Raw genomic sequence first — 13,747 nt, 5'->3', positions numbered from 1 at the left:
CCCACTCCATGCAAGGCACAGGTATTTCACAGGTACGTGGCCGACTTGCCTGGATCTCGTCCGTCGGTCTGAGCAGCACTGCTGGGCATTCCTGCGGTGTGAGGCCAAAGTGGTCAGATCACCACTCATTTCCCCCAATAGGAAGCAGGATTTCCTTCTGTCCTCTCTGTCTACTGACTTGTATCATCACTGCACTCCTCACCCGAAGCCTCGCGGTCCTCTCGGGGGGAGAGGGAGAGAGAGGGAGGGGGGAGGGGGGGGGTCACTGTGCCACAAAAACCGTCACATCAGCAAAGTGCCGCAAACCTCGTTTAATTCTCATTCGCTCTGGATGCTCAATACGAAGCAAAATCTTCTGCCACCTGAAAGCTCTTTTAAAGTTGATCTTGCCGATTGACACCTGCTCTCTGGGTTCATCATCTGGGCACACACTGAAGGCCTGTTTCTAACAGATAAAAATATCTCAGATGAAGGCAACATATTGGACCTGAAAAAAGACGCTTTGATAAACCAGTCTCCAGACTTCACCATCTGCTTCTTCTTTTTTGCCTTTTGATTTGTCGTCATCCGTGACGCTGTACATTTCTTGCCTAATAGTCAGATCGGATGGTTTGCTCCCCACATCCTGCCTCCCACTCCTCTGCTGCAAAGTCTGTGTTTGAGGAGCAGTAACTGCCCATGTGACAGGATATCCATCGGTGTGATTAAGAGGGGAGGGCACCATGTCTCTGTGTCAGTGTCGCTCTATGTCGCACACCTTTGCACACACCGGATCTCTTCTCTCATGACCGCTAAACCCTCCTGCAGCTTCATCCACCGCTGAGTGCGAACCAGACCCCGAGGATCATGTTGCCCTGCTCAACCGTTGCGGTGGTCCTCTGCCTCCTGCGGGTCCTCTCCATCGCCGCTGAAATAGGTATGTAACCTGGACATCAGTTTAACTGTGATTCTTCAGATCGTTTGGTGTATGCCGCCATGTCGTTGAAGTTCTTCTGTTTTTATTTTGTTTTTGTTTTTTTTGCTCCAGACACCGGCATCTTCCTGATCTTCAACGAGAACCACAACAAGTGCATAAAGGTGGAGAGCGCCACCTCATTGACGGTGGCCCAGTGTGACCCTCATGCCAGAGAGCAGCAGTTTCGCTGGGCGTCCGAGTCGCGCCTCCTCAGTCTGTCCCTCAAACTGTGTCTGGGCGCCACCGAGATACAAGACTGGGTGAAGGTGCTCCTCTTCGAGTGTGACGAGAGCAACGTCCTCCAGCACTGGCAGTGCAAGAACGAGACCCTGTTCGGCCTCAAAGACCAGGACCTGCACTTAAACTGGGGCAACCGCAACGAGAGGAACATAATGATCTACAAAGGCTTAGGGCTCTGGAGTCGCTGGAGGATATTTGGTAGTCGGGGAGACCTTTGTTCAAAGGGGTACCAAGGTAGGAAATCTGAGTCGACAGTCAGCAAAGCCATAATATTGTCAACCGTAGCTTAACTGCAGTGTAAATCAGCTTCATGGGAAGTTTGGAGATAAGTTTCAGAGGCTGTTTAACAATGTCGTGGATAATGTCTTCATGTCTCAGAGACTGTTTTCAAGTATTTGTGTTTCCAAGTGCAAACAAATAGATAAATCCGAAGTGCTACAGTTGTTATGATATTGTAATATCTGCCGTGCGGACCAACTAACAGGTGGATTAAATGACATTTAAGAATGGTCAGTTCAAGAGATGCACTCACTAGCAACTCAACGACTTCTATTAATCTCTATTATACGGCACCACCCTGAAAATCCGTAACTGATCTGAGGCTTACATCGCGTGTTTATTCTGGATTTTCGAACCACATTTTGCTAAAAGCAGATTTTGGTCCTAAATTCATAACTAATTTCGTGCGATAAAATCTATCCTCGGTGAAACGAATGTTCGAATAAAATAAAACAAAGTCATTGCGAGAGGTGAAACATTTAAGGAAACTGTCCTTGAGCTTCAAGGCATGGTGGTTTTAAACTTTTCTTTTGGAAAACATACAGGTGAACAAACCTGTTCAGCAACTTTCAGAGAGCACAAGCAAATATCATGTCGACTGCTGAGATTTTGCTGCCTTAGATATCGAGTTCTGGTTGAGATGAAGGCACTCTTCACCACAGTCTTTACTTTTAGACTTGATTCCAGTCAGTTTTGTAAGTATAGGGTAATCTAATAAAGTGACCTCTCGCCAAAACATTTCAACCGTACATTATGAATGACACTTTATCACTGTGTCCATGTGCTTTTGTGTACTTTTGGTCTGTGGCTCTTTGTAGGGATTTATGTCAGCTCACTTCATTTTAATCAAACCAAAGCTTTGCAATTCATATTTTAAACAGTGTTTTGTGGCAGCAGTTTGGCAAAGGCCCTTTTTCAACATCGGAACAAAAGCACATAGTGAAGTCCATTAAGAAATTGTTTAGAGGCCGTTATAGTAGGAAATGAATGTGCATGTTCGCACACTGCTGTAATGACTACGTGTCCGCGTGCTTTTTTTTGGACTTTGTTTTTAACAGATTTCTTATTATCTTCAACTCCCTGATCTGTGTCTCCTCAGAGGTTTTCACACTGGGGGGCAATGCTTTCGGAGGCCCCTGTCAGTTCCCATTTAAGTTCCAGGAGAAGTGGTACGCTGGATGCACAAAGGACGGTCGGTCGGACGGACAGCTGTGGTGTGCAACAGAGAAAGATTACAACGAAGACCAGAAGTGGGGGTTCTGTCCGACCAGAGGTAAGCGTGAGTAACAGGTGGCTTCAGTCACCTTAACATCTGCGATCAGCCTTCCCGGAGAGTTTTTGAGGGACCGGTTGCAGCTCTTCACCGTGACTTTCATCAAACCCAGCAGAATGATCTTGTTTTATTTCACTGAGGAGGTCAGCGCATGCAGGTCTGGTCTCTGACCTCCTCTCCTGCCCCAGTAGAACAACACCACCACTTCCTCTCGTGGAGTTGTCAACACAGCACTGTCCTTGTTTTCCTCTTCTCACGGGCCTGTCTTTCCCCTGACGTTGCTCTAAAACTGGGGCAGGAAAGGAGCAGGAAAATAAAGGAATCCCACCAGTGTTTCAGTCCTAGATAAGGATGTAGAAGGTGTTTCTCAATCTGTTTCCAATTTTATTTTCCAGTTTTCAGACAGTTATTCACACTCACGTCCTCCGTTCAGGTCAACAGGTGTTACAGCACTTCGTGAGGTAAAACCTTTCCCGCGGTTTTCTAACTTGCGGTGCATTTCGTGTCTTTACCATCATGCAGCGTCCTCCGGCTGGGACACCGACCCGGTCACGGGGGCTCAGTATCAGAGGAACGCTCAGTCGGTTTTGACCTGGCACCAGGCCAGGAAGAGCTGCCTGCAGCAGGGAGCCGACCTCCTCAGCATCGTGGAGCTTCACGAGCAGTCGTTCATTTCAGGTGCGAAGCTATAACCTTCTGTCCGCCACCCAAACGACGCGGTGTTTCGGTCTCGGAGATGAACTGCTTTGTGATGCATGTGTTGACACAGGGTTGACCAATATCCTGGGATCAGCTTTGTGGATCGGGCTGAACAGCTTGGATTTTGAGAGTGGATGGCAGTGGAGCAACGGAAACCCCTTCAGATATTTAAACTGGGCTCCAGGTTAGTGAACACATGGCACTGTATGATGGGATTTTTATACGCTGTCATTTACTGTTAAATAATGCATTGATCTGCGTCTCCAACAGGTCATCCCTCATCAGAACCGGGTCTCACCTGTGCAACTCTCAATGCTGGAAAAGCCTCAAAATGGGAAAGCAGCGCCTGCACCAAGAAACTTGGTTACATTTGTCGTAAAGGGAACTTGACCGGTCTGCCCCCACCACCAAGTAAAACCTTCATCTGACACGATCAGAATCTGGTTGACAATTACAACCGGTCTTCATAGTACAAACCTGCAACTGAGTGTGTTGTTCTCCGCAGGTAAAGAGCCCAGTTTCTGCCCGAATCACTGGGTTCCTTATGCAGGGAACTGTTACTACCTGGAGAGGACTAAAAAGATGTGGAGGGACGCCTCGGCAGCGTGCCGCAAAGAGGGAGGAGATCTGGCCAGCGTGCACAACATCGAGGAGCAGAGCTTCATCATATCTCAGTCTGGCTACTGTAAGTGTAAAATGAATCGTGTTTCCAAAACAATAATGATCCAGGCTAGAAGGAGCAAGATGGCAAATACTTAGATACTTTGTTTACCAAGTAAAGGAATATTTTCAAATTTTTTTGAGAAATATGCTATTTCACATTCGCGTTAGATGAAAAGACTGAGACCACTCTCATCGTCTGTTCGGTAAATATCAAGCTTCAGCTAGCAGCTAATTAGCTTTGCATAGCACAAATGCTTAAAGCAGGGTAAACCATGAAACCTGGCTCTGTCCAAGAGTAATAAAAAATCCACCTTCCAGCACAGCTAACCGACTGCCGGCTGTAGTCTCATATTAACTACAGATATGAGACGAGCATATTGATCGTCTTTCCAACTCTCCACGAACGAGAACTAGCAAATCGTGCCGCGTCTCCGACCATCTGATGAATGCAAGTCCACATTTTTAACTGTCTTTTGGCTGTTTTTGGTCCCTACCATCTCCCGAGGGAAATATTTGGCCCTTCAGCTGCTGAATTTTCACGTCGTCTTCATTAAAAACACTGATTACAGCCACTTTAAAGAACACGAGACCAACCTGGGAGACCAAACTCGAGAAGATAAACGTCGTGACCATTTTGCGTCTGTCTTTGCGATCTCAAAACCTCAGTGCCGGCAGACGTGCTCTGGATCGGCTTGAACGATCAGAGGAACCAGATGCTGTTCGAGTGGTCCGACAACTCGCAGGTCACGTTCACCCAGTGGCAGAGCGGAGAGCCCTCTCACTTCGCCGGCTTCCAGGAGGACTGCGTCCTCGTCCGAGGAAAGGTAACGCCCACGGCTGTCCAAATGCGGTGAGAGAATCCACATTTCGTTGACGGTCCCGCGGCTCTAGTCGTCTGTGCGTTCCTCCCGCAGGATGCGAAGTGGGCGGACCACATGTGTGAGAAGACGTACGGGTATATCTGTAAGAAGAGAGCCTCCACTAAACAAGCTGAAGGCACCCAGGAGGAAACCAACCCGGGCTGCAAGCTCGTGAGCGACGTCCTTTCCTTTCAGACACGAGTGTCATCATAAAACACAGATATCGGACTTCGGAGTCACGGCGTTTTTGTTCTTCAGGGCTCCGTCAGATACGGTTCGCATTGTTACAACATCGGAGCCGAGACGAAAACTTTGGATGAGGCGACGCGGGCGTGCTCAGAGGCCGGCGCTCACCTGGTGGATGTGACTGACAGGTATATTTTCACATTTATGTCGTATGTATGTATGTATGTAGGAGTTTCCCAATAGTTCACTCATAAAAAAAAACACCAGAACATCCATTTCCATCATCCACATAACCAAAACAAGTTCAGAGCTTTTATTCGGGATGCCGCTCACCTTTTCTGCTTCTATATTTTGTCGTGCAGATATGAGAACGCTTTCCTGGTCAGTTTGGTGGGTTTGAGACCGGAGAAGTATTTCTGGACCGGTTTGTCCAACACAGCCGACAGAAACACTTTCAGGTGGACGACCAGGAGAAAGGTCACCTTCACCCATTTCAACATGGGCATGCCAGGTAGAGCACACTTTTACTTAGACTCTGTAAATCTTTTCAGACATAATTTGAATTCTACTCCGGCGAGCCGTATGTATCATATATATAAGTTTTACGTACTTCTTTATTTCGTTCAACCCCGTTAGCTTCCGCCACAGTGGCTGCGAGTCATCCTGGGGTCCAACTGGTCGGATTAAGATAAGAGATAAAGGAATTAGAAATATATATTATTAGTATTTTATAATATGTAAAAGTATGAAGAGTATTATGTTTGGTTCATTTAATAGTTATAATTTAGCTCGCACATTGCCTCCTCGAAGTTCGTCCCGAATGCGATGTCTCGACAACTATTAGCACCGACATTGTTGTCCCCCCTCTTCAGTGATATGTTAACACGGTATGTTTATACTTCCTCTCGCGTCATAAGGTCAAATTTGATTTGGTTTACGACAAAATTCCTGCAGAATTGAGATGCAGCTAGTGTTCAATGCTAATTAACAAGCGAAGTCGCTAAACTAAAATGGTAAACGTGGCAATTGCTATACCTGCTAAATGTTAGTGGCCGTACGGGCAAAATCTTTTCTTTCACCGACGCGCAAATTCATTATTTACCCGGCGACACACGTTCCTTGATATGCCGATCGATTGCGATCTTTTAGCCCAGTTTATCCAGATTTGTCCTCCCTGCCGGTGTGTTTAACAAAAGACAGACATCAAGGATGCGTCGCCATAACGACTGGGACTTTTGCTGGATTGTGGGACGTCGTCAGCTGCAGCAACAAGGAGAAGTACATTTGCAAGAAGCCAGCGGAGGGCGTTCACGTGACGACGGTTCCGCCCACCACGGTGCCCTTGAACTGCGCGTCCGGCTGGACGCGAGTCGCCAACCGGAACGTCTGCTTCAAAGTGAGCCGACAAACGGTACCGGCGTGTGAAATTTGTGCCGTTTCAAGAACATGAGACCAAACACACATTTGTCTTTTGTCACTCGTTAAAAAAAAAAAAAAAAAAAGGTTTACAAGAAAAAAAAGGACCTCAAGAAGACTTGGCAGGAATCGCAGGACTTCTGCCGGGCCATTGGCGGGGACCTGATGAGCATACACAGCATGCACGACCTGAACAGCGTTCAGTACGTTATCTTGCACTAGAAGCGAGCACGTGTTAGAATTTACGTCGGGCTAATTAATCATTTAGGTAATCAGTGCTTCTTGTCTCTGCTCTGGTGAAGGATTCAAAGCTCCAGCGCTGCCTGGATAGGCCTCAGCCTCCAGGGCGTCAACGAAGGTTTCGTCTGGAGTGACGGGTCGGCCGTATGTAGCAACCTCACCGCAATCGCAGACGACTTTACTTCACTGCCGTTCTCAACCCTGGCCTAATTATGTGTATTTCCATCCACTGTAACCTAGTTCAGCTTTGAGAACTGGGGCTACGGGGAACCAAACAACCACAACGACAACGAACACTGTGCAGAAGCTCAGTTCTACTACGGACGGCACTGGAACGACCGGCACTGCGAGGCCTATAATGACTGGATCTGCCAGATACGCAGAGGTAACTCGGAGCCGTCTCGTCACGGAGATCCGGTTCGCGTTGATCCGTTCACACAAAGCGGTTGAATTAAAAGTTTGTGATTCTCGTGGTTCCTATATTTTTCAGGGGACACTCCCAAACCTGAGCCGACTATAGTTGCACAAGGTACGTTTCCCTCCAGAACAGCTTCCATCTCTTTTGCTTTTCTTTTCCTGGAATTACTGAGTTACACAAAGCTGGTCAGTCGGTTGACGCGCCGTTCAGTCCCGACGGACATATTTCAACAATGACTCAGTGGATGGCCATGAAATTTTGTGCGAACATTTCTGGTGTCTGAAGGGTAACCCAAAATTTCTCTTGACATTTTTGGCTTTTAGAGGTTTCTCTTTGTGCACTGAAACAAATGACATTCCCACCGGTCTCGGCTGTACTTTTGTGTTAAATAGCGAGGTAGCAAGGGCATTGCTAACGTGCTAAATTAGGATAATAAACAGCAGCTCGTTGTGTGCATGCTGATGTTGGCGTGCTGCACCGCAGAGCTGCTAGTATTGCCGTTGTGTTCTCTTTGCAGTGTACAACACCACAGAAGATGGATGGCTCATATACAACGACACCCAGTACTTCTTTAACAGTAACAACTTGCCGATGGAGCATGCCAGAGCCTACTGCAAACAAAACTTTGGTGATCTAGTGGTCATCACAGGGGACAGTGAGAGGAAGTTCCTTTGGAAACAGGCAAGGAATCCAGATTTTAACACTAAACACAGAAGTTCAAAATGTTTTCCGAAAAATCCTAATCTGCTATTACAACAACAACAAAAAAAGCCCGAGTTACCCTTAATTTAATGTGTCTCTTATCTTTTTGTTCAAACAGATAGCAAAAGGCTCGGAAGGGCAGTACTACATCGGCATGCTAGTAAATTTGGATAAATCATTTAGGTAAATAAAACCACAACATTAAAGCTGGAGTGCGTGACTTTTACGAGTACAAATGAACGTCTGTTATGTGGCTGGATGAATTCAGACTGGGCACGCTCTGTGGGTGAGGGGGCACGTGAACCAGGAAGTTAAGCCAGCCGAGACGATTGACTTGAACCTGAACGAGGCCTAATTGAATGTGATTTTTCAGGGGGCTCCGACGCTCAAAACACTTCCCACCGTTTTTACACCTGCAACGCCACGGCAGAGCCCGTGACATTAGCACGTGTCCGACAGTGTTTTAGTAATCACTCCCTCCGACAGAAGGGGGAGACAAACGTTCCGCACTGCAGCTTTAAGAACAAACACTAATACCGGCTAATTTATCTTGGACTCGGACGCGCACGCACGCGCGTGTTGAGTTTTGCGATTGGCGACGTCACGTTCATTTTCCTTCTCTTCATTTTTAGCTGGCTGGACGGGACCCCCGTAACTTACGCCGCGTGGGATCACAACGAGCCCAACTTTGCGAACAACGATGAAAACTGTGTGACTATATATAAGGGCATGGGTGAGTCTCGTGCACTGCCCCAGTTTGGTAAATAACAGATTGTCGTTAAAGTCCTCCCGTCATTCGTTCAATTGTTTTCTCTAACTTCTGCTTATTCAGGGTACTGGAACGACATCAACTGTGGCATGGAGCTGCCGTCCATTTGCAAAAGAAGCAGCGCTTTCGTCAATACGACAATGATCCCAACCACAGTTCCTAAAGGAGGCTGTGCACCAGAGTGGCTATCTTTCCGGGGAAAGGTAACCACGTATAACTCTGTACCACACAGATGAGTCCAACACAACACCGACAGTCTTCGTCATAAGCGTGTCTTTTTTTGTTGTTGTTGTTGTTGTTTTTTTTCCCTTGCCTCCAGGATGGGATTTCTATTTTAAAATGTGTTCTCACATTCTGACCAAGCTCGAATGGACACTTGCTATCAACTTGTTATTCTAACGCGCATACAAACGCTGCAAATTCATCTTGTTTGCACAGTGCTACAAATTTGTCTCGGGCAGTGACAGCAAGAACTGGCAGGACGCCAGGGCGCACTGCATCTCCCAGGGAGGAAATCTGGTTTCTATCCCCAACGACAGAGAGCAAGGTGAGCGGCGGCGGCGGCGGCAGCAGCAGCAGCAGCATGGTGCTCCTGCTCACAGCCGTCTGTAAAGGTCAAACTTCATGTGGGAATAAATGACAGTTTTAGAGAGTTGCTTTCCTGTTTCCTAGCGTTCCTAACAACTCAGATGCTCCACTACAACACCGATTTGTGGATCGGCATGAATGACATCAACTGGGAGATGCACTTCGTGTGGACGGACGGCAAAGGCATTCTCTACACCAACTGGGCCAAAGGGCACCCGACGTCGGCGCCTGACGGGCGCTTTTTCTTTGATGAGGTTGTTTCAACTTTAATTTCTCTCTCTGACCTTTTTCTGTCGACCTCTGCGCGTCTCACTTGTTCTAATTCAACACGCAGATTAAAGAATTATTGTGCTTTTTGTCCCATTTACATTTGTTTTTAAAAAGCTTGACTTACTAATTACATTTCAGACTAAGATTTACCTTTTTTAAAAATGTGTTGAGTTTATGAAATATAACCCATGGTTACAATTTAAACTACTCAGCAATTTCAAAATTAGTTGCACATCAACCGGCTTAATCTGTATCCTGCTTACATATTAATGCATCAATAATGAACCAATGATTGATTAGAGTAACTACAGCAGCGTTGGAAAGGCCAAATTCTTCACGACAGTTTCATTGAAAGTTTACTTGAGTAAAACTTTGAATACAGGAGACTTTTTACAGTGTATTGTTACTACTTCCAGTGTCCCCTACTGCAGGATTGATTTATCCTTCTGCTTAAATGCATATACAGATTGTGCATATGTCATATTTTCTCATATGTCTGTGATATTATTCATCTGAACAATTCACTTATTCAAAATTTATTCAAGATTTGCATGAAAATGTCTGCATATTGTCATGAGAAAAGAAAGCAACTGCGAGGATCTGAAAATGGTACAAACCCAGGGGGAACTAACGTACTTTTTTTTAAATTTTTTTGTTTCTGCCTCGTAGATGTTTGACTGTGTGGTCATGGTGGGCAGCACCCCCAAGCAAACGGGACAATGGAAAGTTGAAGACTGTCACTCAAAACAGGGCTTCATCTGTAAAAGAAACATTGGTGAGCGGCGTACTAGAAGGGCCACGTGATCCTAAAGCGCACTGATAGAACGAACTATCGAGCCTTCAGGGGTCAATAGTACTTTTTTTTTTTTAAATGTTGTGTTTCAGATTCCCAGATTGTGGTCCACCCCACCACCGTGTCACCGAAGGCCTTCTACAAGCTCGGCAACGACTCCTACAAACTGGTGGGCCAGAAGATGAAATGGGACGAGGCGAGGAGACAGTGCCAGGCAGATGATGCGGATCTGGCCAGCATCCTGAACCCCGTGACCCAGGCGTTCATCACCCTGCAGATTTCCAAGCACAACGAGTCCGTGTGGATCGGCCTCAACAGCAACGTGGTAACCGCTCGGGCCCGCCGCTGAAACGGGAATTCAAAATTGACACCTCCCTTTCTCGCTCTGCATAAACTTCCACCATCTTTTATTTATTTTTTTAACAGACTGGCGGTCGCTTCAAGTGGGTTGATGACTGGATGCTGTCTTACACCAAATGGGGCAGATCTGAGCCTAAAAACTATGGCTGTGTGTATATAGACGTGGACAAAACATGGAAGACAGCACCGTGTTCCGACACCCACTATTCCCTTTGCAAAAAGTCACCAGGTCAGACAATCTCTCTGTTACTGCTCTTTCTTTGCGCTTCATACACAAGCACTGAAAGCGTGATTAGTCAGCAGTTTTTAAGACTGAGATTCAACCCCGTGCTGCCTTCACAGACGTACCTCCCACTGAGCCCCCGCAGCTTCCTGGCAACTGTCCAGAATCGAAGAGGCAAAAAACCTGGATCCCTTTCAGAGGCCATTGTTACGCCTTCCTCGGCTCCATGGTCGACAACTGGGCCCACGCCTCGGTCGCATGTCTTAAAATGGGTACGTTGTGAAGAATGCACGCCGATAACGTTTTCGCATTCCGAGTGTGTGAACCGTAACGTTGTGCTGTGCCGGTCAGGTGCTTCCCTCCTGAGTATCCAGGACCCCACCGAGGCTCGCTTCATACAACACAACCTGGAGCTGCTGCAGGACGGTGCCAAAACCTTCTGGATCGGTCTGTACAAGTCTCATGACGGTGAGCACACTGGAGCTAAATTCAGCCTTCGCGTCTTTAAAAGAACCCCCACCCCCCTCCTCCTCCTCAAAAAAAAAAAAAATCATCCTGTGAAACTCTTTTGTGAACAATAAAGGTGAAATGTTCATGATAACGTGAGTACAGGTGACCAACAGTGCGCAGGAATCTTTTTTGTTTCTTTCACAGCCAGAGTTTACGGTCCAATGCACCCGTTGATACAAAACTTGAACGTCTCCATTCGTTGCTGCTTATTTTCATGCTTTTATGTTCAGTAGTCTCCTTTTAAAAGTGACAAATGTACTCGAAGCTTTTCATATCCACACTGGACACTTTGATTTTTGTCCGTGCTGTTGATATACAACGCAATGCATAAAGAAAGGAAGAAAACAAGCAAAACAAATTTTAGTGGATAGTTAAACTTCTGATTAAGACTCAACAAAGACTCTTATAAACACCTGGATGACAAAATAATCAGCCTTCTGCACTTTTAGGAAACACTTTTACTCCTCTCAAGATGCCACTGTGTAAATCATAGTTTCTTTGGCTCTTTGCTTAAGACCCCAAGAAAACTAATACAAATTATATATATATATATATATTTATAAATAACAATACAGAAGTGTGTGCTGCTTTGGTTACTAAAGTAACTCGATTCTCTGTCTCAGATGAGTGGATGTGGATCGATAACAGCGTTGTGGACTACACCAACTGGAAAGCGGGGGTGCCAAATTCAGAGTCATGCGTGGACATTAATTCTGACAGCGGACAGTGGACGACAAACAGCTGCAGCAGATATCGGCCTTACATCTGCAAAACAGAAAAAGGTAACTCCAGTGAGCTGTTGTTTAACGTGTTGACGGACCCGACAGTCACTCTTGACGGATTGTTCACTCTCTTCTTTCCAGTTATCCCACCGACAGAGAAGCCAGCATCCATCGGTAAGTTCATGAAATTCATCGGCGTCATACTGTGCGTTGCATGAGATGCTTCTGTCACGGATAACACTTCTGTACGTCTTGTCTCTTCAGCCCATGTCGTTCAAGAGGCTTCGCACGGCTCTGCAGGCATCACGGTGGCTGTCGTACTAATTGTGATCGCCATAGTTGGACTCGGTGCCTTCCTCCTCTTCCGTAAACGGATAAGCACCCCGGTCCTGGGAGATTGCACCTTCGACAACAAGCTGTACTTCAACAACCCGATCCGAGCCGCCGTCGACACCAAAGGCCTGGTGGACAACATCGAGCAGAACGAGCAAGCGTGAGAGGTCGGAGGTCGGAGGTCAACAGCACGATGAAAACGACGTGATCGGAGATCTTCAACTTTATTTTGGATCACGTCACCGGGAACTGGATCTCAAACAAACCCTGTAGTGATTTTTTTTTGTTTTTTTTCAGCTTTGGAAAGGACTGATCAAACCCTTACAGAAAAAACACGTGAATTTGACATGTGCAAAAACTCGTGACCACACACACACGTGTGATCGTGCACACGGGAAACGTGGTTTTGGGAACGTGTTCATGGTGTGTTGTGTGAAGCCCGTGCAGATTCCCATGTGAAAGGTTTTCCACATATTTTCCCCGTGTTGTCATATGCTGCAACACGTGAATAACATGTCATACATGTGATAACATGTGTCCCATGTGGAAAACATGGGAAACTCCTGTGTTTTTTCTGCAAGTGAAGATACTGATTATCATAATTATGCTATAATAATTCATGCAAGCACTGGCACTGCTCTAAGTGAATTAAGATAATATAAATAAACAATCAAAAACAAATTGAACATGATAATGATTTGTGAAATGTGTACAGATTTTTTTAATTTTTTTTTTTTTACTTTAACCAATCAATTTAACCAAGAACATTCACATGTTAAATTCAAGAAAATGTGAAAACGTTTTCTTAATGCGGGTTGTTTGTTGTTATGACTGTTCATCGCCCTGATTCTGGATTAGGATATTGTAAATAGATGCCCAATAAATGAAAATAAATACAACTGAATTGTCTTTTTTCTACTTTCTGCTGCTGATATAAAGTAGACGTGCACCAACAGCACAATTTTAAAGTGTTATTGATTGCTGTTGTTGATGAGAGGCATATGACTAAATTAAATGTCAAATTTTTAAATTATTAAAAATTATAAATACATTTTGTAGATAAAAGCAAGATAATCAGGTTTGACTTGAACAGAAGAGCAAAGCAGTGTGTGTTTGATGTAAATCTGTTTTCCTGACTGATATCGGTGTCGAAGTTTTACCTGCCACGCAATCACCTCTACCGGAGGGCTGCCCCCCCCCCCTCCTCCACCCCCCCCCCCCCTCCATCAATCATCACCTCCTCATTCT

The 13,747-nt window shown here is 45.8% G+C and overlaps 1 protein-coding gene across 1 annotated transcript; it reads left to right on the top strand.

Moving 5' to 3' along the window:
• The first annotated feature begins 719 nt into the window (after positions 1 to 719).
• mrc1a (mannose receptor, C type 1a) lies at positions 720 to 13,398 on the top strand. Its single transcript, XM_069696322.1, has 30 exons — positions 720 to 916; positions 1,028 to 1,429; positions 2,574 to 2,747; positions 3,270 to 3,425; positions 3,517 to 3,630; positions 3,717 to 3,857; positions 3,952 to 4,131; positions 4,776 to 4,933; positions 5,024 to 5,140; positions 5,228 to 5,343; positions 5,518 to 5,666; positions 6,352 to 6,551; positions 6,659 to 6,774; positions 6,874 to 6,955; positions 7,052 to 7,196; positions 7,302 to 7,340; positions 7,747 to 7,910; positions 8,050 to 8,114; positions 8,564 to 8,664; positions 8,764 to 8,903; positions 9,139 to 9,247; positions 9,373 to 9,542; positions 10,228 to 10,333; positions 10,444 to 10,676; positions 10,778 to 10,940; positions 11,054 to 11,206; positions 11,286 to 11,402; positions 12,068 to 12,226; positions 12,308 to 12,340; positions 12,431 to 13,398. Exons 1-30 carry the CDS (start codon positions 847 to 849, stop codon positions 12,661 to 12,663), a joined length of 4,305 nt encoding a protein of 1,434 aa, XP_069552423.1. The 5' UTR covers positions 720 to 846; the 3' UTR covers positions 12,664 to 13,398.
• Positions 13,399 to 13,747: the final 349 nt, after the last annotated feature.

The sequence above is a fragment of the Brachyistius frenatus genome, unplaced genomic scaffold (genome assembly GCF_029030835.1).
Source record: "Brachyistius frenatus isolate BFR_SWC_R1_liver_20210118 unplaced genomic scaffold, ASM2903083v1 Contig_21, whole genome shotgun sequence".
Taxonomy (NCBI): Eukaryota; Metazoa; Chordata; class Actinopteri; family Embiotocidae; genus Brachyistius; species Brachyistius frenatus.
Note: the sequence above shows the minus strand (reverse complement) of the source record. Positions and strands in the feature narration are given on the sequence as shown.

What these genes read in the sequence shown, in the direction of transcription:
- mrc1a (XM_069696322.1), top strand. Translation starts at nt 847, where the DNA reads ATGTTGCCCTGCTCAACCGTTGCGGTGGTCCTCTGCCTCCTGCGGGTC. An exon ending in TTTCAACATGGGCATGCCAG is followed by an intron (nt 5,667 to 6,351) that starts GTAGAGCACACT and finishes GTTTAACAAAAG; the next exon opens with ACAGACATCAAGGATGCGTC. An exon ending in GGTCGCATGTCTTAAAATGG is followed by an intron (nt 11,207 to 11,285) that starts GTACGTTGTGAA and finishes TGTGCCGGTCAG; the next exon opens with GTGCTTCCCTCCTGAGTATC.